Source organism: Sceloporus occidentalis, unplaced genomic scaffold (genome assembly GCF_023333645.1).
Source record: "Sceloporus occidentalis isolate IW3139 unplaced genomic scaffold, rSceOcc1.0.p SCAF_2, whole genome shotgun sequence".
NCBI lineage: Eukaryota > Metazoa > Chordata > Lepidosauria > Squamata > Phrynosomatidae > Sceloporus > Sceloporus occidentalis.
This window is the reverse complement of record NW_028316982.1, coordinates 123,251,354-123,274,827: the sequence shown is the minus strand read 5'-3', so window position 1 is coordinate 123,274,827 and position 23,474 is coordinate 123,251,354. Positions and strand designations below refer to the sequence as shown.

Genomic DNA, 23,474 nt, shown 5'->3' with positions numbered 1-23,474 from the left:
ATTTAATAACCGCTAATATCATTTACACCGCTAAAAGGTCTAATAATTAAAGAAAAAAACATTTTTGACATTGAGATAAGGCAATTAAGTATTCCTAAATGCGTGTAAGTACCAAGATTAAAGAATTAGACATATAACCGGCTTTTCATATCTGGCTTTGTAATAAGATGGTAATGTTCTCAATGAACAGATGGCACACAGCTAAGTGATATAAAGGCAAGGATATCTGTTCTCCAATAAATTAACTTAATAAACCTGAGAAATGTTTTGCCATCTATATACATGTTCAACTGCTATAAGCATTTAGGTAATACTTAATGTTATAGATTAATTTCCATTTTACTTTACACATAAGATGGTCTTGAGCAAAAGTAAAAGCTGGAGAAATGAGAGTGAAGTCTCACACACAGTACTGGTTTTCCACTTTAACTTTCAATTCTGTAAAAGAAAGAAAACCACAAGGTTGACATATAAGCACAATTTGCCCCTGTGAGAGAGGATCCTGGGAGGAGATTTTCTCACCTTCCTTTTAATTTTTTCTCGCCTTGAGATCCAGTTATAGGGAATTGTGCAAAATTATCTCTAGTTTGCCATTTTCCTTGCTGCAAAACCTGCAGCTACACCAAGAGATAGCCTGAAACTGCTTAAGGATTAAATTTTAGAGAAATATGATTATTTACAGTTACCTTGTGGGGTTTCTGGTCGGGCAGGGTTTAAAGAAACTAGTAATTCTCAGACACTATCTATCAATTCAGCTGGGACAAGCCTGAGCCCCAACAGTAAAAGGAAATTTTACACATATTCAAAGATGAGAAGATTATCAAGGTCATCTGCAAAGATTGTATGCTTTTGTTTTAAACAGTTGCCTTTCTGGACAACAGGAATTCTGCCTTTGGTCAATTAAAATCTGTGGAAGGAAACGAACATTATGTAAGTGTAGTTACACTTGTTAAATCAGTTCTTTTATGTCCTTTTGATGTTATGCTTAATATTAATTCTGATTTCTTTTGCAAAACTATAATAAAAACAAGTCAGTTTTTAAAACCTGTGTTTTCTAAAATCAATTGAAGTCTACTTCTCTTTTATTCATATATCCATAGGTAGGCCAATAATGTTTGCAACCTACCCACACACCAGTCTGCCCATTTTTTACAGGCATCATTCCAAGCCAAAAATAACATGCAGTGTAAAGGAATGTGGCTGAAGGAATAGGCGCAGGACTGTAGAGGGTCCTTGGTATTCATTGGAATTTGGTTCCAGGACCCATCATGGACACCAAAATCAATGGATGCTCACCTCCCATTATATACAATGGCACAGTAAAATGTGCCCCTTATTTAAAATGACAAAATCACGGTTTGCTTTTTGGATTTTTAAAAAAATATTTTTCAAGCCATGGATAGTTGAATCCATGGATGCAGAATCCATGGATACAGAGGGCCAGCTGTACAAAACCCACAGTCTACTCCAAATTAGTTTTTCTATTTTTTTTTCTGACTTTGTCCTACTTAAATTTATAAATACGGGAAGCTAAAACTGACTAAAGCTTTATTTTGCCTGAACTTGTAAGCTAAGCAGGGTAAACTGTAGTCAATATTTGAATGGGAGACTACCAACAAATATCAGATGCCATGGAATATTTTCCAGAGGAAAGAATTGTTAAAACCACCTCTGAGTATTCCTTGACTAAGAAAACCCAATAATATTCATGGGATCGCCATTAGGTTGACAGGCAACTTGATGACAGGTACACACACACAAAGCTAAAACCAACATTGCCAAAGCCATCAGGTAATTTATCCATAGGCAAGTTAGGAGATTCAGCTCTGTTCTCAGAGCCAAATTTGACCCTATGGTACATACCTTCCAGTCCCAAATCAGGGCATCTCATACATCATTCCTAAACAGTTAAATAAGCAAAGACTCAAAGGAAAGCAAAGGTACTCTACTGCAACATGCCTAACATTTACATTGCCCCCTCTGCTCATTAAACAGATTTTGTTTAAATAATGAACAAACTGTATTACAGACTCCAATGAGAATTCCAAAATTATAAGTCAACTGATAAAGCTCAGAGGAGATGGAAGAGAATGGGAGGGAAGAGAAGGGTAATATTGACTAATATAAAGGGCGCAGCTTGAGAAAGGATATTCCTGCCACACCTGATCAAACACAGTCCACAGGAGGGAAAAGGAAAGAGGAACAAGAGGAGAAGTGAGACAAGGCAGTTGGAAATTTGCATCCAGAACAGATTAAAACAAATTCAGTAGGGACTCAGGAAATACAGAATATATATTACTATAAATGCAAAACTGTTCTAAAAGCTAACTCAAATGTCAAAGATTACTGCTTGAATAAATTTGAATATGAACGCCAGTGCTTCCATAACTTAATGAAGAAATGTTCATGCTAAATCCGTGTAAGAGCTGAACACTATAACTTTGCATCTTGAAAGCAGAAGTCTTTGAGAACAGCTCTGGACATCCACACACAAGAAGCACCAAAGGGGCCAGGCCCTTTTCACAACTGACTTTAGAAGGAAAAACTTAATGTTTAATTAGGAAGAACTTCTCACTTGGTACATGGGTAAGCGGTATAGAAATGTACTTGCTACTGCTAACTTCCTGACAGTAAGATCTGTTTGACAGTGGAATATGCGGCCTTGGAATGTAGTGGAGTCTCCTTTTGTTAAGGTTTTTAAACAGAGGCTGGATGGCCATCAGTCAGGAGTGCTATGATTGTGTCTTCATGCACAGCAACGGGTTGGACTGGATGGTCATTGATTCTATTATTCTAATCCAAAAAAGCAAATTACAGTGCGACACTAATCACTTTGCCCCTTTAATTATGTCCATTTAGCTCTGCCTCTTTCCAGAAAGGGTACTCATGGTAGAGTACCCTAGCTGCCATTCCTAAATTAGGCATCTAGAGCATTTCAAGACTGGTATTTATTTATTTATGGAATTTATATCCACCTTTCCGCCAAAATGGGATTCAAGGCAGCTATTTGTTTTTGTTTGTTTTTGAACCCCTACTGTGAGAATAAATTCCACTGAACATAGTGCAGTTTATTTTTGAGTGAGCATGCGCAGATCTGGTAGTAAAACACACTTACCATAATATAATAAAAAGAACCAATCCCTTTCGAAATGATTTCTCTATTCCTCTAAAGCTTTGGTTTTTCACTGTTTTTATTCTAATTTATTTTATTGTTTTGCATTTTGATTTGTTTTAAACTGTTTAATCTTACTTGGATGCTACCCTGAGATCTCACAATATAGGATGAGCCATAAACATTTCAATAAATAAAAATAAAATAGTCTGATGTAAGAGCAGCCAGAAAAAATAATAGAGATTGTGATCTACATAATTCTTTCCTTCCATCCTTTCTTTTATTTTCCTTTCCTACAAGCTTCTCCAGTTCTTCCTCCAGTTCATTTTTGTCCAACCTGAAATCCCTACTAAGCACAGCAGTTAGAAGACAACTGGTTCCTGAAACTATCTTCATGTCTTTCCAAGGCTAAACTTTTGTGTCTGCCTGATCGCTAAATTTTTCAGTTCTCCTATATTTACACATTCCCATACTCACTTCCGTATCAACTTAACTAAACCTCCTTACACCATCTCAGAATCAAACCTTTCTTCCTTTCTTCTCATTTTTCCCTTTCTTTCACTATCTTCTGCAACAATCTTCCAGGTGCAAATCTCTATCCCAGTATTAAACGCCTTCATTCACACTACTATCCTTCCTTCCCAGTAGTACCGGTTCAACTTCTGTTGGTTTTCTACTTCATCCTCTAACTTTATCTCACTTATTCTAACCTTCTTCCCTACTTACTTAAAACATTCTTTGAACATTCACACTACTACCCTTCATTCCCATCAGTACCAGTTTTGTTGGTTTTCTACTTTCTTCTAGCACTAGCAATTATCAATACCCCACCTACATTTCATTCTTACTATTTTTGTACCAAAGTTTCCTTTCTATCAGCTTACCTCTTCTTTTTAAACAACATATAAATAGCTTTCCTTCTGTTAAACAAATATGGAGAGATCTAGAAATGCAATGTTGCTATTTGAAGGTCAACAAAGCAGTCAGATAAACCTTTATCTGGGAGTGATGGAGGGGTCCTGTGATGGAAAACAAGAACCAAATAATATGGTTAATGGAAAGTTGCTGTTAGTCCACATGAATGTCACAGAGAAAGAGAGACATTTCTGGGCAATGTACAAAGTATTAGTTATTATTTTTAAAGCCCTACATGGTTAAGATCCAGTTTACCTACAGGATCGCCTTCTCCCATACAATCCGCCACTGAGGTCCTCTGGGAAATATTTGCTCCATCTGGCCAGGACTAGACTGGCAATGGTTTCCCATAGGATTTTTTCATCTATTGTCCCCAGACTGTGGAAGGACCTGCCAGAACAAATATGACAACTGAAAATGCTGACTGCATTTAAAACAACATTAAAGACATTTCTCTTCTGGCAGGTCTATCCAGTCAATTTTAAATCATGATTTTTAATCTGTATATAAACCCTTACAAGTGTATTTTAATAATTTTATAGTATTGTATTTTAACTGTGGGTTTACATGTTTTTAATTGTGTTTTTTTATTTTAACATGCTATACCTCACCTCAAGCCTTGAGGAGAGGAGAGAAATTACAATGATGATTATGATAATTGCAGTACATGTTGTTGGCCAACTGTTTACTCACAGAGCATAGGATGGCTAAAATCTGTGAGGGAATATCCTCCAAGTTATGAGAGAAAGAGTGCAAAGATTTGAGCGTCAAATCCAACCACTGATTTGGGCTAGGAGATTATGACATAGTATCAGTCTGTGACAGCAATGACAACATGGGTGCAAATCCAACAACTGGTTTGGGTTAGGAGATCATGACATAATGGGAGTCTGTGAAAGCAATGACAAGATGGGTGCAGGAGCACAGCTGTCGAGGCCACCAAAGCGTCACTAGAATGAAATCTGTGTCATCATCCTTGACCTTCACCAGGATCTTGGTGATGAACGGAAAGGGAGGAAACATATCAAAGAGAGGACCATGCCAGTCAAAAAGAAACACATTTCCTAGTGCATCCAACAAAGGAGGCCTCCAGGCACAGTAGTGAGGGCACTGATGGTTGTCTACACTGGCAAACAGGTCCAACATTGGATGGCCCCAATGGTCAACTATCTTGTGGAGGATTCAAAGAAGCAGTTTCCACTTGTATGACTGGGTTTGTAATCTGTTGAGAATGTTAGCTAGAACATTTTCCTTTCCTGGAAGGTAAATTACAATAGGAGTGATATTATTCAGATGCAGGGACATAGCCCTCACAAAGGTTGTGCAATCTTGTTCCACACCCTCCCACTGTCCAAAGTATATCGGCTAACACAACCTTCCTAAGCTTTGTCCAAAGAGACCAAAACCCTTCTTCAGAAAGATGGCATTGAGACAGTCCATCCACCTCATTTTTATCAATGTTTCTTCTCCAGATACTTTATCTCAGAACTCGATGGTGATACTGAGAAGACTTTGGATGTGGGTGCTTCCCTGCTTCTTCAAATTAAAAAAAAATGGTGTTGTCTATCATGACCTGAACATGATGTTTGGCAAGGAGGGATATGAAGCCTGTGAAAGCTTTGACTACAGTAAATAAGTTCTTCTTCTCTTGAGGAGACTAAGTAATTCTAATTCTAGAGTCCCCATGTGAGCTCCCCAACTGTGCATACACACATCTGTTATCACTATTCTCATGGATTTTGGGATGGAAAACAGAATGTACATGAGCAGGTTTGATAGCAATGCCCACCACAGCAAATACCAATAAACCAAGCCAAGGATGAAAGACTCATATAATCATATAATGATTCCCCAGTTGTGGGATGAACATGGAGAGAACAGGCCTGAAAAGGGCAGATTCGAAGCTGAGAGAACGAGGTTGTTACCGTAATTAAAGCCATCAACCCTAGAAGGACTTGCATGTCCTTTGCTTGCACGGTCTGAATGCAATGCATGCAGAGAGCAGATCCAGTATGTTCTGTTGAAAGGCAGGTAGGCTCTGCCCAACTGAATGCAGCATGGCATCAATGCGCTGCAGCTGTTGGGTCAGATGTGACTATGACTCCCTGGAATTTATAAGGAAGTCAAGATTATGGACCAGAGACATGGCAGCTTGAAAATTGTGGCAGAGCTTGGTTCAGGAAGTTGGATTTCTTCTTATGAACCAAAGAATCATCAGAAGACTTTTTTGCTTCTTGGAAGCAGCAGAAACTTGCAGTGCCAATGGCTTCAAGCAGGGCCAATCTGAATCTAAAGTTGACAATACCAAGGTTTTCTGAAAAGTGAGGGATTTTTTAATTGATTCTAGCATGATCCATCAGTACAGGAGATAGTGAAGCCAATGGTACAGAAAAAAGTGAAGCAATACCCTTAGAGGCTGTGAAAAGAAGTGTGCTTTGAGCAGCATAATCAGTCATGTTGATAGTCAAGTCCCAAAGACTGCTTTGAGATGCAAAACCCTGTTTTGATGAATCTGGTAGGAAAAGGCTCCAGAATGAGAACATTTATTCACAACATGGATCTCCTCCAAGCAAAGGAGGCACTTAAAACTGCCATCTAGGGAATCTTCTTTCCATAGGAGAATCCCATATGTGTGAATGTGAATCAAAGAGGCCATGAAGAACTTCCACAGCTTTCTACTTCTTGAAAAGAAAAAAAAAACATTGTTTTCTCACTTTTGTAATAAAACCTCCTGGACTAGAATGTAAAATCATTGGCAATTTCCATACTTTTTTCATATTTTGTTTTTTGTAATAGGTGTTTTGTACAGGAACATGTAAGTGCTACTCTTAGCTGTAGCATATACAGTGTGCCCTTTCCTTACCATTCCGCCCCCCCCCCCCCCGGTAAGGCAAATACCACGTGCTCGACACTCATTGAAAACAATGGGGCTTGTACATGCAGCACAGTATGTGCATGCGCCGTTGCCTCTACCGTCGTGGAGCTTATTCTCATGTATGACAGGGGTGCACTGTATTCCCAATTAACAAAAATTATATATTGTATTTGCAGGAAGGAAAGTTCAGCCATAAAAATTAAAAAATTAAAATAAAGGAATATATTGAATAAAAGTAAACCACCATTCTATATGTTAATTAACTTTTGATAACCTGATTTATTGATACATTTATTAAGCTGGGTTCTGAAGTCCTTGTTAGCATCATGCCCAAACATTAATAGCTGACCAGAGGAATAATAGGGTTCATTTGTATTAGTGAAGTTGTTGGGAACTTTTTGTATTTGCTCTGTAGTTTGAGACAAAGGAAAGATATGAAAGCTGGGAACAGAAAGGGGAATGCATTTTCTTTTGTTGCTAGCCTGCTTGCACAGTTCTCACAGGTACTGGAGGGAAATAAGTCATATTTGTGCACTTTGATTTTCTTTGTTGTTGCTCTATGTAACTTGGGAATCCATCTCCTATTGACCACTGTCTGTGGGGAAGGGGATGCTCATATACACAGCAATGGGGAGCTGGACTGCTAGCCAAGGAATAATCTGGGTAGAATATGTTTGGAGGCTTAATTCTATCTTTGACTGTGAGAGGATGATGGACACCATCAGAAAAACGGCTGGGATACTTCTCTGCTGCTTGCCATCTGCTACATCATTTACAACCAATAATGCTTATGTTTTAGCAGCAAATGTCATTGTATGCAGGAGATAAAGAATTATTGAGGAGGTCTGGGACTACACCCAATTCTGGCACCAGACAATACAAAATTTCATTCAGAGTGCAATCCTGGGTAAAGAAACCCTTGCTGAGAGTCTACAGCAGGCATCGGCAACCTACGGCCCGCGGGCCGGATCAGGCCCGCGGAGACCGTCAGAGCGGCCCCAGGCCGTCCCTGCCGCCGATTGCCGCCGCCGGCGCCCTCCTTCCCCCGCCCTGTGAGAAGGCTTCGGCCTTCCGAGGGGGCGGGGGAACCTCTGGGGCCGCCGGCAAACCCGCCAATCAGCGGCGTTTGCCGCCGGCGCCCTCCTTCCCCCCCACCCTGTGAGAAGGCTTTGGGCTTCCCAGGGGGCAGGGAGAGGCTGTGGGGCCGCGGGCTTCGCAAGAGGGAGGCGGGGGTCCCCCTCGTCCTTTTCCCCAAGCCCGCAGTTGCTCCACAGCCACGGGCCTGGGGAGAAGGAGGCGGGGGTCCCCCTCGTCCTTTTCCCCAAAGCAAGAGGCAAAGCAAGGTGGGAAATCACCCTCCTCAGGGACTTGGGTGCAAAAGGCGCGCTTCTTCTTCTTCTTTGCTGTTGCTGCTGCTGCTGCAGGCGCCTTTTCCCCCTCTCAGAAGTTCCTGCGGGGGCCGGGAGGAAGGCAGAGAAAAAACGGAGGAGAAAGAAGGAAGGGAAACCCCTGCCTTTCCCTCCCTTCCTTGTCCTCTTTCTCCTCTGTTTTTTTCTGCTTTCCTCTTCCTCCAGCCTCCTTTACCCTTCTCTCCCCAGAGTTTGCCTCCAACTCTCTCCTTCTCTCTCTCTGTCTCACACACACAAAATCTCTGGCCCCACTTTTCTCCCCCCCCCTGCTTCCCCTGTTTTGAGTAAGAGTAGGAGAGAGGAGGCAGCCACGTGGTTGTTGTTGTTGTTGTTGTGTGCCTCCATTTGCAACTTATGGAGACCTTGAGGCAAAACTATCATGGGGCTTTTAGGTCCAAAACACGCTTTGCAGAAATAACCCACTTTGAGGCCGCTTTAACTGCCTTAGCTCAGTGCTAAGGAATCCTGGAAATTGTAGTTTATTGTGGCACCAGAGCTCTCTGCCAGAGGCTAAATGTCTCATGAAACTACAGTTCCCAGAATTCCCTAGCATTGATCCAGGGCAGTTAAAGCAAGCTCAAACTGGATTATTTCTGCTTTATGTTTTGGGCCTCAGAGGGGATTTTTTTTTGCCTTTGCCACTGTCTTCTCCTGAGGCCGAGAGAGTGTGATTTTCCCAAGAGGGAACCCAGTGGAGATTCAAACTTTCGAGGGCAGAGAGATTTGTTGTTGTGTGCCTTCAAGTCGTTTCGGACAATGGCATCTCTAAGGTGAACCTATCATGGAGGTTCCTTGGCAAAGTTTTTCAGAGTAGGTTTATCATGATCCCTCCTGAGGCTGAGAGAGTGTGGCTTGCCCAAGAGCACCAAGTGGGTTTCCATGGATGAGCAGGGCTTCAAACTCTGGTCTCCAGGCACACAACTCAAACCACTGAACCATGCTGCCTCTCTGTATCTTCTGTGCTTTTAAAATGCTTGTTGTTGTATGCCTGCAAGTCGTTTCCAGTTTATATGTATATATCTGTGTGTGTGTGTGTGTGTGAGTGTGTGTGTATTATATATAAATAGATGTGTTGGTGTATATATGTGTATGTGTGGGATATATATATATATGGGTGTGGATGTATGCATGTGTGTTTCTGTGTATATATGTGTGGGTGGGCATGAATGTGTGAGTGTATATATCAGTGAGTAGGTGTGGATGTGTGTATGTATGTATATATGAGACAGACTCTGCATGCTAAGTCTAAGGGGGAGCTGTAAAGGGTTGTTGTTGTTATGTAGTTGTGTGCCTCCACTCTCCTCCCCCTCCAGCTCTCTGTTGGTGGTGAGGGGGTTGTTGTTGTTGTTGCTGCTGCTGCTGCTGCTGTACACCTTCAGTCTATTTCCATCCCTGGCACCAAGTTTTTGGTGAGTTTCTCCAAAGGAGGTTTGCCAGTGTCTCTCTGAGGCTGAGAGAGTGTGATTTTCCCAAGGTCTCCCAGTGGGTTTCATGGGGTTTCCTTGGAGAGAGTTATATATAAAGAGATGTGTGGGTGTATAAGTGTGTGTGTGGGGGTGGGTGGGTATAAATGTGTGTGTGTAAATAGTGGCTGGGTATATATATGTCTATGTGTGTGTATGTATGTATCTGTGTGTGTGTGTATATATATATATATATTGGGGCAGACTGTGCCCCACTACGTCCAAGGGGGAGTTATAGGGTTGTTGTTGTTATATAGTTGTGTTCCTTCAAGTCCTTTCTGACCTATGTGGCAACCCTATAGTGGGGTTTTCTTGGCCATTAACTTTAGAGGAGGTTTGCCCTTGCCATCCCTTGAGGCTGAGAGAGTGTGAGCCAGTGGGTTTCCATGACCAAGCTGGGATGAGAACCCCAGTCTACAAAGTTGGTTCCTTTTTATCATCCTCTATTCTACATTGTAGAACTAATCCAGTGTGACACCAATTTTTAAGTGCTGTAGTTCCATCCTATGGAGTCCTGGGATTTGTAGTTTTACTTTGGTCTTCTCTGCAAAAGAGTGCTGGTGCCTCATAGAACTACTAATCCCAGGATTCTGTAGGATGGAGCCATGGCAGTTAAGGTGGTCTCAAACAACGTTACTTCTGCAGTGTAGTTGCAGCCTACATTAGAGCCACTGAATTGATGGAATCCTACTTGTTCATTCACTATTCATTCAGCAATTGATTGAATGTTTTTTTTTCCTTAGTTGGGAATAACCAACAGGAATTTATTTATTTGTTTGTATTTTATTTATTTTATTTGGTTTATATGTGGCTTTTCTGTCCAGGAGGCTGTCCAAAAGATGCCCGATTTTGAGCAGGATTGTGGTTGTTTCTGACTTACTGTGACCTAAGGGTTTTCTTGACAAGGCTTTATAAGTATTTTTCCCTTTTTGTTATGGCATCCTCTGAGGCTGAGAGAGTGTGACTTGCCTCTATTTTTGTGTGCTTTCAAGTCTTTCCCAACTTAGGGCAACCCTGATTTTCTTCACATGAGGTTTGGGTTTGCTGAAGACTGAGAGAGTGTGACTTGTGTGTATGGTGCCTACAAGTTGCTTCCAACTTATGGTGACCCTAAGCAAAAAATATTATGTGGTTTTCCTGGCAAATTTCATCAGGGGGATTTATTATTGCTAGTCTGAGGCTGAGAGAGTGTGCCTTGGGTTTTTACCTGGAAGTCCCACCCCAGAAGGCAGAGGTCCTGCTCCCCAGAGGGCAGATGCCCCTCCCCAGAAGCCTTGCCCCCAGAGGGAGGAAGTCCCGCCCCTGGCACCCAGTGCCACCCAGTGAAGAGATACCTTTGAGTTTGGGCACTCAGCTTCAAAAAGGTTCGCTATCACTGGGCTAGAATAACTCTCTATTTTCTATTTATTTATTTATTTGAAATTATTAAATTATTTATTTTTTTTGCTTCGGCCCCCCAGTTGTCCGAGGGACAGGAACCCGGCCCCCGGCTCAAAAAGGTTGCCTACCCCTGGTCTACAGGATACACAGGAAGCCCTGATACATATGCAGAACATAAGATACACTACCAAAACTGCTGGAATACATAGGTAGTACACCTGGGGCAAAATCTAATTGCTAGTCCCAAGCAGAGTTGCTCCCCTGAATCAATTACACCTTACACTTATGCAATACCATTTGTTTCAGTGAATATACTCTCACTTCAGCTAATAACTGGATTTAGGTCCAAGAAAGCAAATCTATTCTAGAAGTTGGCATAGTGTTAAGAACATGGCAAAAGCATGGGCAGAATGAGAAAGGAGACCTTTGCTAAACCCTTTAACACCACAACAACTGCAGACCACCCCCAGAGTTCACGGAAGGCAAATCCTCCCAACTGAATACAAGAGAGTTTTTTAAAAAATCTCAGCCCTGTCTACAATAATGATACATCAAACCATAAAATATAGCATCTGCAACAAAACACAGTGTATAATCCTGAGTATAAACCTGCAAAAGAGAGGCTACAGGACACGTAGTATGGGACTGTATCACTCTGTCTTCTGTGCACACCTAAAAATTCACCAGGCAAGTACCATGTTCATGAAACGCCTAGAGAAAGGGCACTTCATACAAAATAGCTAGGTCCAGAATACATATAAGAATCAAAGCACATTTCCAAAGCTTATTTAGCTGGAATGTGCACAAGATAATCTGCTTCAGGATTCCAGAAACCAGTGACATTGCAAGAATATAAAACACTAAATCACACTCTAGTCCTAAAACTGAAGAGAAAAGCTAGAGTACCTTGCCCAAATTACCAGAGAAATCATGCTTTTTTAAAAAGACTTTTAAAAAATGTATTGGTGAAATAATTATTTCTCACCCACAACTGGAAGTATGAAGATAAGTATAGATATTTATATAGAGTACTCTGTTGAATAAAGCCAGACACTCTATTCCAGTAATTGCCACTCTGGCCCAGTGTTGCCAATTTCAGGGATTTTTCACTGAAACAGGAATTTTTTGAAAGCCTTCAGGGCCATTTGGGGGATTTGCCGCATTTCAGGGAAGATTCTAGAAATTCAAGCCTTCTGCCAAATATAATTTTAGGGAATCCAAAACCTAATACTTTCCTGGAAGCCCCCCCCCCCCCCCCAAATGGCCAACATGGAAGTTCCCGCTCCCAAAAAATGGCCCACATACCTTCCACCCCAGAAACACCGCCCCTGACCCAAAACCCCTGCTCATTGACCTGGAAGTCCCACCCCCATTTAGGGACTTTTGGAGAAATTCAGGGACTTGCATTCAGGGAGTTTTGACAAGGGTGATTTGGTAACACTGCTCCAGCCAAACCCTCCTGACAGAAGCACCACTTGAATGCATGGAGGAAAACAATCACTATACACAGAAAGAGTTCCAATATATCCTCCTATAGCGAAGAGGTAAATCCTAGTCACTGCAATCTGCCTACACATACACACAGAGCATGTGGAAAGTATCAGTTAGTAACCTATTTTAAAACCAGAAAAGACTTAGGAAAAAGGATCAGGATTTAAAAACTTCCACACCAGTCTCATGTGATGAGTTTTGATAACTCCACATAGCTCTAATCTGATTTATCAAGTGGTTAGGACAGTTCAAGATTAGTATGTTTACTTGTGAGAGTAAAAATGCCCTCTGTACTATGTCAAGTTGATAATGGCTTCAGTCCTAAGAGTAACTACAATCTTCACAACCCCATAATATATATCTATATAATCCCCTTAATACAGATTGGGCAGCAGGATTTATATGTTTATTACTTGTCTAATGTTACCTACTAACCTAATGTGAAAGGGAAAACTTTAACTGGTAATCTTTTTATTTAAGGCTCGCTCTCTTAGCCACTATATCATAAAAGATGCTTCTGAATAAATATGACAAAGACTAAATTTAACTATTGCACCTGCTTAGATACACTATTGCACTCCACCAAGACCACTCCTCTTGCTTTCCTTTTTTCCCTCAGTTATAATCACATCTGCTTACCCTTTTCTTTAGTTTACTGTTTCCCACATGGGATGTCATAACAGTTCATCTCACTGGAAATTCTCTGTATCTTCATTTTCTTAAGTCTCTGACAATGCAGACTGACTTCAGAGTCAATCTTTGAGTTTTCTCTTCTTCCAAACCCAACCTTCTTGTGACATATTACCTGATGAAGAGATCTGCAGATCTCAAAACCTTGCATACTGAGCATTTTTGGTGACTATAATAAAGGTATTGCCCAACCATGGGTTTTTCTTATGGTCCAACATGGCTTAATTTGTTTTATGTGTAACTGAACTTTAAAAAAAGCTCACTGGAAAGCTCACATAAAGTTGCTATACAGATTGTGCAGTAGTCTTTAAAGAGAAGCATGCATGATGATACAGAGTAAACAAAGAAAAAGATGCCACCAATTCTCTCTAAGAAGATTACTTTTATAATCATATGCCACTATATTTTAGGACAACAAGAATGTGTATGTCTCTGTATGCATTCATTTTTGTAACCCCAATATATAGTAGAATATATAAAAAATAAATGTATTGTTATATTCCACTAGATACTCAGAATCAACTTTAAAGCTTACCAGTTATGTTGTTCAACACTTCTTTCAAGACACTGAAGCTGTGCAGCAGAGGATCTCGTTCTTCATCCTAAATATGTGAAAAATTCATTACTGAGTCCAAGCCAGCACCTCAGATCAAAGATTTTTATATGTATTCTTTCAACAAGCTCTTCAATGGGATGTTATTCAGAGATTGCCATCAAATAAGATTTGTCAGGGTAGCTTTTCACTATTTAAGGAAACAGATAATTCATCATTGAAGAAAAAATAATAATTTGGTTTCCTTTTTTTTTTAAGTCAGTTTATACCTCACCTTTCCACAGTATGGAGATCTTTTCTGTACTATGAAGTCATTGAAAAATCACCTGAGCAGGGGAAAATTTTGACTTCATAGCTATAATAATTTAGCCCACAAGGAATTTGCCTTAAGGCAAATATTATACTGTTTTTTCTATTAAGGTGATCAAGGCAACATTACAAAAAAAATACTCTCCTAACTTACTACTTTGCATATGCCAATGTCAAACATATTTGGTATAAAAGAAAGGCAAAAGTACTTCTGTGTGGCTTCCCACATCCCTGTCTGGTCTCCTCAGGGCATAGATGGCCAAAGTGGAATTCCCCAACGATTGTTCAACTGCAGTGCTCTTCAGCCCTAGCTAGCATAGCCAATGGTAAGGAATGTTGGAAGTTTCAGAACAGCAAGAGGAAGGCAACACTTTACTGACACATGCCTTAAGGTGACTATTGCATGGAAACAGCCACATGAGTGGAGATATATTTTAAGCAGAATAAAGGATTCTTCTCTTCTACTTTTCTTGGAATTGTTATTAACCACAAGCAATCAAGTGGTGTGTTTTTTAAACATCTCTACTACTGCTTACATAGCTAAACAATTATTCTATTTTTAGAATTTTGCTAATTCTAGTTTTAGTTGATCATCTGACAGTGAATGGCTTTAGTTCTAAATATGATGAAACTATCAATTTTCATTCCAGAGATATTCTAACAGGAGTTACACATCTTTTGTAGCTTTCCATTTCAGCTGTTACTGGAAACTAGTATTTATTAGACACAAATACACATGATGTGATATGAATCTGTACATAAATCAATATCACACACAGCTTTTCTTATTTTCTGGCTCTACTTTTAAGAACTTCCACTCACCAGAGTACAAAAGCAAGGCAAGATGAAAATACTATCATCAAACATACATTTACTTAGAAGTAAATCTTTTTAACAGTGTTTGATTTACAATTAAAGTATGCACAGCACCAGAATATTAACAAGATATAAATTTGCTTCATAAGTTCAAAATTTTAGAAACTACACTATAATGAGTCACTTTCAATAAGGGAATAAGGTAATGAGGTACAGTGAAAGACATGAACCAAGGAGTCTTTACTGAAACATTAAGATCTCTGGAGGCCTTCTCTCCCTTCCAAACCAGGTTTGTTGCCAGAACCAAAATATTAGGGGGAGACTATGTAAACCTTAAGGGAGAAGAGGGATAGCAATGTAAATTTATTTAATTAATTCAGCTATATATTTATAATAAAACATGGAAATATTTTGTGTAAGATTCAACTAGTCATTTAGTCATATTCCCGAATTCCCTTCACAGGTCCAAAACACACTACAGAAATCATCCAGTTTGAAACCACTTTAACTGCCCTGGCTCTGTACTAGGGAATCATGGGAATTACAGTTTACTGGGGCACCAGAGCTCTCTGACAGAGAAGGCTAAATGTATCACAAAACTACAGTTCCTAGCATTCCCTAGCATTGAGCCAGGACAGTTAAAGCAGTCTCAAACTGGATTATTTCTGCAGTGTTCTTTGGTCCTGTCTATTATGCAATATATGTCACACATCAAATAATTTTGTTGGTCACGTTTGCCTGAAGATCAAGCTCATCCACACTATCATATAGTAATTAATTATTCAAGTTCTTCTGGCAAGCTTGCTGTTGAGACGAAAGATGCATTTATTAGGAAGATCCAGAAAGACAGCATACAGCTTTCCAAAATAACTTACCAAGTGTGTATGTGTACTCCATCTTGCGCTGCGCTTTATGGCTCCCACTACTGTATTGATTTCACCTTGTACAATGTAAATGTTCTTATCCACAATCCTGACAGACCTAAAATTGAGATATTAAGTTAGTATTGCTTACAGTTAACAAAGGCTAACATTGATATAGTAGTGTCTCCTTATACCAATATTTTCTAAGAACAGGCTATGCAAATTAATATACTTTCAATAACAAAGGAGTAGGATTGTACCCATCTACAGTTTTCATATTCTTTAGTCAAGTAGTCTTTAAAGAAAAGACTTTGAGGGAAATTTCTGTTGACACGATATCAGTCACCTCTACAGCTTGTAAATTTGTCTCAGAACTAACCAATCTGGGAACACATTTATTAGAAGAGTTATACATTACAGAAGGAATTTGGCAAAGTGTGGCCTGCAGGCATAAATGGCCCTTAGGACCCCTAAGTGTGGCCCTTGGGACCCCCCAAAAAAGATCTCTTCAGCCCCATAACATTTCTTCCAGGAGAAGCAAATGACATGCTGGCTGAAAATGAGTATTCTGGAGACCCTAATGGGATGTTAAAGTCTGCATGCAGCCAAAAGACTGCATGCAGCCAAAGCCTTGCTTTGCCTGCTCGTAGCCTGAACAAAAATGTAACTGCATGGCTGTTCTGTAGGTTTTTAAAATAAATAAAGACAATGAAGCAAAATTGGAGGTGCTGCAGCCAAGGGAACTTCCTGACATCCCTTGACCTTTAGGAAGCATATTTTCATATCTCAATCGAATGGATGCAGCACCAGTTTCTGCATTTTCCATAAGAGCAGTGCCACTATCAGTACAAGGCCCTGCTCTTTGGACTGCTGTTAGCTCCCAGGATCTTCACCAAAACTGCACATCTACCTGGATCTGGACAACCTGAAAATTCAATCAACCTCTCTTAAGCAAGGCTTGCACAGTGTCTAGCTGGTGCTCAGCTTCCTGAATCAACACAGCTTCCTAGTGAACCGTGAGAAAAGTCTCCTCAAGCCATCACAGGAAATCAAGAATTTTGAGGTCCTGATCAGTTACCAGTACAAGGCCCTGCCCTCTGGACAGTTATCAACTCCTAGGATATCCCAGGTCAGGGTTAGTAGCCCTTCCACAAGATAGGAATGCACAATATCACAACAACTATCTCCAAGATCAAGGTTACAGCCACAGTCACTCTTAGCCCTTAGGATTTTATAGTGCTCACAATAGAGTGTCTACCATGGGCACGCTTCCACACTCAATCTCTGCAGTGCTTCCAATTCCATCATCAAGAGCCAATCTCCACAAGGAAGCATCTGATCATCAAAGTTCATTGCTGTCCAGGATGATGATGAAGATCCATGAGCAAGAAGATCTCCACTTCCAACTTGAGTAGGTGGATCAGGGCATGCATTGCCACCTGCTATGAGACTCCAGCAATCCCACTCCAGGGGCATCACAGCATGTTCTACCAAAATTGCAGCCACTACAGTAGAACTGTCTACCAATGCCACCAACAGAAATTTGCAGGGCAGCCTTGTGGAAGTCATCCTCCATATTCATCAAGCATTATAAACTAGACAGCTTCAACTCTGCCAAGGCTACTTCTGGCAGGACAGTTCTACAACAGGTGGTCAAAACTTAGGTCAGTGGGATGCCAGTCCTACCACCCTAATCAGGGTAGCTTTGGCAAATCCCAAACTACAAGATGTTGCTCCCTGGTCTACTGGAAAAAGGAACACTGTTTCTTACCTGTGATACGTCTGTTTCCAACATCCAGACTCATCCTAAGTGCTGCTGGCATAAGGATGGCTTATAATGTGCATGGTTCTCCCCCAAGGGAAGCATGTAATTTGCTCCATTTGCCTCTATGCCTGGCTAGTTTCCGTATTCTACAAATATTAATAAATTGTTTACATTTTTTCTGGAGCATTTATTTTTATTAATGTATTTATTGGATTTATATCCCACCTTTCTCCCAAAATGGGCTGCAAGGTGGCATCTCTTCAGCTGTACAGTAGGCCCTTGGTATCCACTGGGGTTTGGTTCCAGGATTCTGTAGATACCAAAATCCGTAGATGCTCAAGTTCCATTAAATACAACGGTGTAGTAAAATAGTGTCCCTTATATAAAATGTCAAAATCAAGATGTACTTTTGGGAATTTAAATATTTTAAAAAATATTTTCAAGCCATGGAAGTTTGAATCCAAGGATAAAGAGTCCATGGATACACAGGGCCAACTGTATTAGCAACTTGCCTTCTTGAAGAAGGTCTTTCTTCCTATCTGGAGTGGGATGAGCAGGCATATTACAGGTAAGAACCAATGTTCCTTTTTCAGGGTCTTATGGTATTAGCATTGTGCAACAGACATGATCTTAGCAACTACACACCAACAGAAGCTCCTACTCATCAAGAGCAGCTCCACACAAAGCACATTGCAGCAATCAACATGCAACATAACTGGATGACTACAGCTGAGTCACATTGACTCAGGAAAGGTCATAGCGGGAATACAAACCAAAACTGTGCAAAAGTATTCTTATCCATCACTGCCACACTAGAGTCTAGGTACAAACCAAAGTCAAACTGTAGTCCCAGATTACGAATCTAACCTTTTGAAAATAATGCAGTCTTTCCAAGAATAAATTGAATCCCAATCCCTAGGCCAGACTTTCTGTTGATCAGTAGCATCACCATCTTGTCATAGGATAATTGTACACTGTTCATTCTCATCCTTCCCCTTACTGAACCATCTCAGCATTCAAGGGTACCAACTGCTTCCCATGTATTAGGTGACAAGTATTTAAAAAGCTGTCAAGACGGATCTCTTCCGGCAGGCCTTTCCTGAATAATACCATCCGGTTATAGAACGACTGCCTCCTCACTTCATGTACTATGCTGCCACACTGCCCATATTATGTTTTATTATGAATAGATATTTTAAAACTTAATTTTAGCTGTATTATGTTTAATTATTTTTTTAAGGGGAGATGTTGAGATTTAACATGGCATTCGGATGTTTTAACTTGTTGTTAGCCGCTTTGATTGTTTTATTACTGAAAAGGGGGATAAAAATAAAAGTTTTGTTTATTTATTATTTAAGTAGCAGGTATACTTCATTCAAAAGCATAGATACTTCACTCAAAAGCAGCTTCTCTCCCTCTCTATCTCTCTCATACGCATATACGTATATACATATACGTATATATATGTAAGTATATATGTATATATGTAAGTTAAGCAGCATACAAGACAGAATAGACGCTATAAACTAAAGGCCGTACTGTCACAGTGATGTTTCAGCACCACTTTTGGATACAAGTGAAAATATGGTGCAGCTAATCAGGTGGTACAGAAAGGCACTGAAAGCTTATAAGAAATCTAGAGCCTGTTACAGACTGCCAAAATAAAGCTGCTTCGGGTCTCTTTGGAGGTATGCTATTTAAATGATGCATGGGTCCTAAGAGTCCGGAGGTCGCACCAAAGCCACACTCTCCATTCCTACGCACTGGAGTGCAGCTTTGGTGCCGCTTCCGGATTCTTAGGGTGCATGCATCATTTAAACAGCATACCTCCAAAGAGACCCCAAGCAGCTTTATTTTGGCAGTCTGTAACAGGCCTAGGAGAGCTAAAATAGCTGTATTCTTCCCATTCAGTCCCCAATACAAATCATCTACAAAATATATATTTTTACTGTATTTTTATTATGCATTGCATGTTTTTGACAAACTCATGTGCAAATTTAGGTTTCACAGATTCCTTATAGAACTGTATCCTTCTTTATTAATATTTCCATCGTACTGACTATGTACCCTTGAAACATAAATATTATTCCGCTTCAAAAACAACTGGTAACCTGCTTTTAGTATTATATTTATTTAAATATGGCATGGTATGTTATATATCTTGATTCCTTCGAGATGAATTAAGTAACAGTATTTTGCTAATATACTTTTTCAAGTTCTACTTATATTACCAGGAATTTTAATTTCTATATTGATTATTTTACAAGACATATTTGGGAGGTTTCTCTTCAAATGAAAGTGTTCCTTTTTTAACTTTAAAACCTTTACCAACAGCCATAAGGTGCTTTAAAAAACAACAACAATCTGTTGAAGTATACTTGTCCCTCCACTTTTGCAGCTTTGACTTCTGCGGATTTTATTATTCATGGATTTTATTAATATGTTCTCTCTGGGAATATCTAGGTCTTCCAGTGCAGCTCTATGGTCAACTTTAACCAAAAGTCGCACTGAAGGACCTAGAGCAGTGGTTCCCAACCTGTGGGTCGGGACCCCTTCGGGGGTCGCCTAAGACCATTGGGAAACACCTATTGAATCACAGTTATGAAGTAGCAACGAAAATAATTTCATGGGTTTGGGTCACCACAACATGAGGAACTGTATTAAAGGGTCGCGGCATTAGGAAGGTTGGGAACCACTGACCTAGAGATTCCTAGAGAGAACACTCCACTAGGGATTTGTAGCTCATCCAGCGCAATTCTATGGTCAATGTCTGGCAGATGTTGGCCACAGATTTGAACTGGAGGATGTAGAGATTCCTAGAGAGGTGTTCTCTCAGGTAAAAGCATGGTGGTTTTGTAGTTTTTCCCTCAAGTTCAGTGACAGTGACAGCTAACAATAATGAATATTAAACACAGAGTATTCATTATTTTTTTTGTTACATGTCTTTAAGCCAACTCTGATTTATAGAGATCATATCATAGGATATACTTGGTAAGACTTATTCACAAGAAGCTTGCCCTGGCCTGCCTCTGAGGCTGAGAAAGTGGGATCTCCCAGAGTCCTAGTCCAACATTCAAACAGCAGTATTAATAATAATAATAATCCTTTATTCTTATATACCGCTATTCCTTTTTCAAGATCATAGCAGTGTACACGTTAAAAAACAGTATAAAAACAGCAAAAAACAGCGTTAAAACATCAAATAGCAATGCTCGGGGGTCGCATAACTATTGCACTGGTTCTTTTTATACAGCCCCCCAAATGTTTCATAGGCCTGTTACAGACAGCCAAAATAAAGCTGCTTCGAGTCACAGTGGAGGTATGGTGTTTCAATGATGCATGCGTCCTAAGAGTCCAGAAGCCACACCAAAGCCACGCTCCAGTCCTTAAGGCTGGAGCGTGGCTTTGGTGTGACTTCTGGACTCTTAGGATGCATGCATCATTGAAACACCATACCTCCACTGGGACTGGAGTGTGGCTTTGGTGTGGCTTCTGGACTCTTAGGACGCATGCATCATTGAAACACCATACCTCCACTGTGACTCGAAGCAGCTTTATTTTGGCTGTCTGTAACAGGCCATAGATACTTCCATACTAAAACCCATTTTGCCAATGTCCATTTAACCCTGTTCTGTTTCAACAGCATTAGCACTTATCTATGTAAATCCATAAGGAACTACTATATACACATTTGCCAAAGCAGAACAGTTGGGCAGGTTAAAGACGTTATAGAGTCAAAGTCCCTATCTTCAATTCTACCTGGAAGAGGAAGGGAAAGGTGGAGGCCTCATCTACCTAGAGCCAAAGGTATGTTAGACTTTGTTGTTGTTGTAACCCTTCAAGTAGTTTCCGACTTATGGCAACCCTAAGGAACCAGTGTGGCATAGTGGTTTGAGACTTGGACTACGACTCTGGAAACTGGGGTTCAATTCCCAGTTCTGCCATGAAACGTTAGGAGGAACTTCCTGACAGTAAGGGCTGTTCAACAGTGGAACACACTCCTTCAAAGGGTGGTGGTGGTCTCTTTCTTTGAAGGCTTTTAAACAAAGGCTGAATAGCCATCTGTCAGGTGTGCCTTGATTGTGAGTTCCTGCATGGCAGGAGGTTGAACTGGATGGCCCTTGTAGTCTCTTCCAACTCTGTGATTCTATGATTCTGGAGAATCAGCCTGGAGAAGAGAAGGTTAAGAGTTGACACGATAGTCTTGTTTAAGTATCTGAAGGGGTGTCACATTGAGGATGGAGGTAGCTTGCTTTCTGCTGCTCCAGAGAATAGGAAACAGAGTAATGAATGTAAGGTACAGGAAAAGAGAATCCACTTAAACATTAGGAGGACCTTTGTGACAATAAGGGCTGTTCAACAGCGGATCACACTCCCTCAGAATGTAGTGGAGTCTCCTTCCTTGGAAGTCTTTAAACAGAGGCTGGATGGCCATCTATCAAAGGGGGTGCTTTGATTGAGAGTTCCTGCATGGCAGAATGGGGTTGGACTGGATGGCCCTTCTTGGGGTCTCTTCCAACTCTATGATTCTAAGATTCTCCACATTACCACGCTACCTTCTTATAGCACTGCTATTCCATTTCCACTACTCTGGCTGTTGCATACTGGGGCTTGCAGTCCAGTGAGGCCTAAGAGCTCTTTGGCTGGGGATTCTGAATGCCCCTCCTTAAACTACAAATCCCAGAATGCAACAGGAGGAGCAGCCTGTGCAGCTGAAGTGGAACAGCAGCACTATAAGAGCGTAGTGCCGTAATGTGGTTGGGAAGAGACCCCAAGGGCCATCCAGCCCAACCCCATTCAGCCATGCAGGAACTCTCATAGAGCTCCTATTCCACTTTAAACTGCTCTGGCTGCCTCCTCCTGTTGCATTCTGGGAATCTGTAGTCCAGTGCGCCCTTAAGGGCTCTCTGGCTGAGGATTCTAAAGGCCCCTCCTTGAACTACAAATCCCAGGATGCAACAGGAGTGGGCAGCCAGAGCAGATGAAGTGGAACAGCAGAGATATAAGGCTTGCTGAGTGGCAGAATGGGGCTGGGCTGGATGGTCCTTGGGGTCTCCTCCAACTCTATGATTCTAGTGAGGCCTAAGAGCTCTCTGGCTGAGGATTCTGAACGCCCCCTCCTTGAACTACAAATCCCAGGATGCAACAGGGGGAGGCAGCCAGAGCATTTTAAAGCGGAATGGCAAAACTGTAAGAGGGCAGTGCAGGAACCCAGCAACTCTTATGGTCTTAATGGCAGTAAGCAAGCCCCTGCGAGGCAAAGGACGCTGCTGCCTCACTCACTCACCCCTCCATCCACCCAGCATCCAAAATGGCGGCGCTCCCGGGCGGCGGCGGCGGCGGCGGCGAGGAGGTCCTTCTGCGCATGCCTGGACTCGGGACCCCCTGCGAAGCCCCCCTGCGCCGAGGAAGGGTCTCTCTTTCTCTCTCAGCGAGGCCAGGAACCGGCTCCCTTCCTCTCACTGACGTGGAAACACAGCACACCCTACCGCGCTGCTTGGTTACGGCCACCCCCTCCCGACCAATGGGGAGCCGCTCCGCGATGACGGAATGGGCTGCCGTCCAATAGGAGCGGCTCAGAGGCCAAGGGCTGGGCGGTGACGGAGACAATCGCAGCGAGGACGGACACCCCGGACAGCCAATCAGCTGTTCGAATGGGCAGGCGTAGCCGCCGGGAAAGGGCAAAGTCACGCTAGGTTGCGCTTGCAAACCCGGGGGTGCCGCGGTGCATTCTGGGACTTGGGCTTGTCAATTGTGGGATAGGCGTGACGTCATGCTTTGGTGGGGCTTGTTGTCCTCTGGTCTTTAGTTTTGCACCCACACTGGAGAAATA

The 23,474-nt window shown here is 41.4% G+C and overlaps 1 protein-coding gene across 9 annotated transcripts in view; it reads right to left on the bottom strand.

The window, feature by feature from the left end:
• GBF1 (golgi brefeldin A resistant guanine nucleotide exchange factor 1) overlaps positions 1 to 23,142 on the bottom strand; it is a 140,692-nt gene extending 117,550 nt beyond the window's left edge. For all 9 annotated transcript variants that reach the window (XM_089510841.1, XM_089510840.1, XM_089510832.1 and 6 more), the window contains exons 1-3: positions 22,929 to 23,142; positions 15,889 to 15,994; positions 13,871 to 13,937 (exon numbers count right to left, since the gene is read on the bottom strand). In XM_089510841.1, the coding sequence (XP_089366967.1) occupies positions 13,871 to 13,937; positions 15,889 to 15,994; positions 22,929 to 23,008 (253 nt within the window). In that variant the 5' untranslated portion in view covers positions 23,009 to 23,142. The remainder of the gene's footprint in view (positions 1 to 13,870; positions 13,938 to 15,888; positions 15,995 to 22,928) is intronic.
• Between the last annotated feature and the right edge of the window lie 332 nt (positions 23,143 to 23,474).